Source organism: Babylonia areolata, chromosome 28, assembly GCF_041734735.1.
Source record: "Babylonia areolata isolate BAREFJ2019XMU chromosome 28, ASM4173473v1, whole genome shotgun sequence".
Taxonomy (NCBI): domain Eukaryota; kingdom Metazoa; phylum Mollusca; class Gastropoda; order Neogastropoda; family Buccinidae; genus Babylonia; species Babylonia areolata.
The window spans coordinates 13,434,668-13,439,667 of record NC_134903.1 but is presented as its reverse complement, the minus strand read 5'-3'; the positions used below and the strand labels follow the sequence as shown (position 1 = coordinate 13,439,667).

The 5,000-nt window shown below is 50.5% G+C and overlaps 1 protein-coding gene across 4 annotated transcripts in view; it reads right to left on the bottom strand.

Moving 5' to 3' along the window:
* Positions 1–2,689: 2,689 nt before the first annotated feature.
* LOC143301899 (uncharacterized) overlaps positions 2,690–5,000 on the bottom strand; it is a 9,887-nt gene continuing 7,576 nt past the window's right edge. For all 4 annotated transcript variants that reach the window (XM_076616333.1, XM_076616334.1, XM_076616336.1 and 1 more), the window contains 2 exons: positions 4,049–4,766; positions 2,690–3,070 (listed from right to left, as the gene is read on the bottom strand). In XM_076616333.1, coding sequence (XP_076472448.1) covers positions 2,722–3,070; positions 4,049–4,766 — 1,067 coding nt within the window. In that variant the 3' untranslated portion in view covers positions 2,690–2,721. The remainder of the gene's footprint in view (positions 3,071–4,048; positions 4,767–5,000) is intronic.

Genomic DNA, 5,000 nt, shown 5'->3' with positions numbered 1-5,000 from the left:
CACTTACGAGGAGTGAGGTGAGGGGTGTGTGTGTGGGGGGGGGGGGGACGACGGGGAGGGAGGGGGGAGGAGTGGAGGGGAGGCAGGGGGGGAAGAGGAGGGATCGGAGTAGAGGTGTCTTTCCCAAGCGCCGCACAACACCATGCCGAAACAGTGGCCTCAAACCCTGAATGGACGGGCGTAACCGAATGGTTTCTGATAGCGTTGGACTTTCCATCTGAGGGTCCCGGGTTCGAATCTCGGTACTGGCGCCTGGTGGGGTGAAAAGGTGGAGATTTTTTTCCGATCTCCCAGGTCAACATAATTATGTGCAGACCTGCTTAGTGCCTGAACCCCCTACGTGTGTATACCGCAAGCAGAAGATCAAATACGCACGTTAAAGATCCCGTAATCCAATGTCAGTGTTCGGTGGGTTTTGTATGGAAACAAGAATATACCCAGCATGCACACTCCCAAAAGCGGAGTATGGCTGCCTTCATGGCTGGGTAAAAACGGTCGTACACGTACAAGCCCTCTCGTGTACATACGAGTGTTTGTATTTGTATATGTGTATATGTATTTGTAGGGAGACAGACTCAGAAATACAGACAGACAGACAGACAGAGACAGAAAGGTAGAGAGATAGAGAGTGAGTGGGGATGGGGTGATGTGTGTGTGTGTGTGTGTGTGGGTGGGTGGGAGGGAGAGGGGAGGGGAGGGGTTGAGGGTGGCCAGCGGAACTGGTGGGTGGATTAGGAAGGCATGAAACATTGTATTGCATTGTATTGTATTTCTCTTTTTATCACAACAGATTTCTCTGTGTGAAATTCGGGCTGATCTCCCCAAAGGAGAGCGCGTCGCTACACTACAGCGCCACCCATTTCTTTTTCCCCTGCATGCACTTTTATTTGTTTTTCCTATCGAAGTGGACTTTTCTACAGAATTTTACCAGGAACAACCCTTTTGTTGCCGTGGGTTCTTTTTTACGTGCGCTAAGTGCATGCTGCACACGGGACCTCGGTTTATCGTCTCATCCGATTGACTAGCGTCCAGACCACCACTCAAGGTCAAGTGGAGGGGGAGAAACTATCAGCGGCTGAGCCGTGATTTGAACCAGCGCGCTCAGATTATCTCGCTTCCTAGGCGGACGCGTTACCTCTAGGCCATCACTCCACTGCGAGTTGCAGTCCACGGACGATCAGAAGTCCAATTGCTGACTAATTCTATCACGGCGACAAAAAAAAAGCAAGAAAAAAAAGCCAAACAAACAAAAAACAAACAAAAATAAACAAAAATCATCCCCCCCCCCTCTCCCTCCCCTACCCCCCCCCCCCCCCCCCCAAAAAAAAAAATAAATAAATAAATAAATAAATAAAAAGTAAAATAAAATAAAATAAAATAAAAAGATCAAATAACGGAAGCACTAAGACCGTGTGAAAAGCCTTCCTCTGACTAGCACACACACACACACACACACACACACACACACACACACACACACACACGCACACACACACAACAGACACACACACGCACGCACGCACACACACACACACACACACACACACACACACACACACACAGAAAGAAGCAACAGCGGTGGGTATGTGCAAGATCGTTCATTCCAGACTCACCGCGACACACACACACACACACACACACACACACACACACACACACCACACACACACACACACACACACCACCACACACACACACACACACACACACACACACACACCACACACACACACACACACAGAAAGAAGCAACAGCGGTGGGTATGTGCAAGATCGTTCATTCCAGACTCACCGCGACATCATTTTGTACTGAGTTTACTTTCTTTAGAAAGCTAAAAAAAAAACAAAAATAAAATAAAAAAGAAGAGTAAACTAGCGAGATTTCCTTGACTATATCATTATTCATTTACGGGCAACTTTGATTAACCTTCTGCGTAGCGATACAATGTTATGAATTAATCTAATGAATTTTTACTTTACAAATTGGCAAAATACTGATCAGCTCATGTCAAAATATCAAAGAAAGACTTAAAAGACTAACTTCTTCTTCTTCTCATTATCATTGTTGTTGTTGCTTTAGGAAATTGGCACTTCTCCTTCTTCTTCTCCTTCTCCTCCTCCTTCTCCTTCTCCCCTTCTCCTCCCCTCCTTCTCCTTCTCCTCCTTCTTCTTCGCCTTCTCCTCCCCCTCCTTCAACTTTTCCTCCTCCTTCTCCTCCCCTCCTTCTCCTCTTCCTTCTCCTCCCCCTCCTTCAACTTATCCTTCTCCTCCCCTCCTTCTCCTTCTTCTCCTCCCCTCCTTCTCCTTCTTCTCCTTCTCCTTCTCCCCCTCCTTCAACTTCTCCTCCTCCTTCTCCTCCTCCTTCTCCTCCCCCTCCTTCAACTTCTCCTCCTCCTTTTCCTCCCCTCCTTCTCCTTCTTCTTCCCCTTCTCCTCCCCTTCCTTCTCCTTCTTTTCCCCTTCATTCTTCTTCTTCTCCTCCTCCTTCTCCTTCTCCTCCCCTCCTTCTCCTACTCCCCCTCCTTCTCCTTTTTCTACTCCTCCTTCTTCTCTTCCCCCTCCTCCTTCTCTTCCCCTCCTTCTCCTTCTTCTTCTCCTCCCCCTCCTCCTTCTCCTCCCCCTCCTTCTCCTCCTCCTTCTCCTCCCCCTCCTTCTCCTTCTTCTCCTCCACCTCCTCCTCCTCCGCCTCCTCTTCCTCTTCCCCCTCCTCCTGCCCTCCTTACTCACACGACTCTCAGAACGTACTGCCGTCGCAGCATCAGCCCTGACGAGATCTCGGCGAAACAGTCGAAGGTACCAGCCTGGTCCGAGCGGATGTTCCGGAACCTGATAACGGCGAAGGCCTCGTAACCAAAGTTCACCGACCAACCTTGAACCTGGGCGTTCCCGCTGGAATTGTCGTCCAAGCGGGCCCCGGACTGGTCGTAGTAGCCTGGCTGCCCGCGCGTGGAGCGGCCGTTGAGATAGAAGTAAGCCGTGGGGTTGTCCCCGAAGGCGCTGCAAGTCACCTCGCAGTCCTCTCCCTTGTTGCAAGTCACGTCCACGGTGTTGATACCTTCTGACGGGTCGTACCTTAGTCAGAGAGAAGAACAGTGATGGGTTTGTGTGTGTGTGTGTGTGTGTGTGGCTAGGTTGGGAGGGGGTGGGGGGATGAGAGAGAGAGGGGGGGAGAGAGGGGGAGAGAGGGGAGGAGAGAGGGAGGGAGAGAGAGAGGGGGAGGAGAGAGAGAGGGAGATAGAGAGAGGGGGGTAGGAGAGAGAGAGGGGGAGGGAGAGACGGAGAGTAAGAGAGAGGGAGAGAGAGACTGGGAGGGGAGGAGAGAGAGGGAGAGAGATACAGAGAGAGAGGAGAGACAGAGGGACAGAGAGACAGAGAGAGAGAGGGGGGGGGGGGAGGGGGGAGAATTAATACACTACAAAAATACATAGTGTGTGTGTGTGTGTGTTGTGTGTTTGCGTGCCTGTGTGTGTGTGCATGTGTGTGTGTGCGCGCGCATGTCATTTTAGTAATATATACCTTTTATTTGTTGGATGTTTTTATTTGTAAATATTGTTGTGCAATACCGTATTGTCTTAACATGAGTATGTGTGTGTGTAGGGGGTGTGGGGGGGAGGGGGCCGTTAGTCTATCGTCAGCTATTGGGAATTCTTATTTGACTAGTTTTAATCTCTTTTTATGTTGCGTATGATAATTTTATGTTGGTGTTTACAACGAGCCTGTGATTGCACAACCGAATTTCCATGTGGATTAATAAAGTGTTTTTGATTTTGACTGTTTACATAACTAACCATCTAATTAACTAACTAACCAACTGACTAACCAGCCATAGCAACCAACCAAAATTAATATCCAGCCACAACAAACAAAAATGTTAATCGAAGCCGACGAACAATTGAACTGATTGACTTACTGACTAGCAACTGACTGGCTGACTGAATGAATGAATGACTGATTGTCACACCCTCCCTCCCCACTCACTCACTCACTTACTCACTCACCTACTCACTCACTCACTCACTCACTCACTCAACCGATCAAAAGCTCACCTACCTGATAAACCTCACGTATCGAGGGCCTCGGAAGTCAGGCCCAAAGTTGTACAGATCCTTGTAGGCCACAAGGGCGCCCTCTGGTAGCGAGTAGCTGTCGTCGTTCAGGAAATACGGCATGGGTTTGGTCACCCGTATCTCGTACAAGGCGCAGCTTCGACAGACAAACTCCACGCGCTTCTCAACGTACACCACTCCGCTCTCCTCCCCTCGTGGGCTCAGCTTCACTCTGTATTGCGCGTCCCGGCCCGAACCCTCGCGACTGTGTTGTACCACACGCATGCGCCGATCGTCACTTCCTTCTCCATCGCTTCCGGCGTTGACGTCAGCCATGACGTCATTACTCATTTCGGAGGAGGAGGAAGAGGAGGAGGGTGTTTCTTGAAGGAGTCGAGCCATCGTGAAGTCGACGATGGAGTCCCTGAGGATGTAGGCGTAGTACATCAGCGTCTCCTTCCGGATCTCTCGAGTTCCGGTCACGTGGGTGGTGACGACGACTTCCGGTTCCTCGTCCACCTCGAAGGGGATGGTGTGGTCCGGAGAGGTGGTGAGGACGACGTTAGGGAACTCTTCCGGCTCAATCCGGGGCGGGCCGGACGCCTGCATGAAGATGAGGGTGTACATGAGGTTGGATGTGGTCCGGACGTACAGCATCGGCAGAGGTTCCGTGTCCGGCACGGAGAAGTGGAGAGTTCCGTTCTGGTGTGTCAGTTCTTTTGCTAGTGAAACAGAGAGAAGGAGATAGAGAGTGATGGCCTAGAGGTAACGCGTCCGCCTAGGAAGCGAGAGAATCTGAGGGCACTGGTTCGAATCACGGCTCAGCTGCCGATATTTTCTCCCCCTCCATTAGACCTTGAGTGGTGGTCTGGAAGCTAGTCATTCGGATGAGACGATAAACCGAGGTCCCGTGTGCAGCATGCACTTAGCGCACGTAAAAGAACCCACAGCAACAA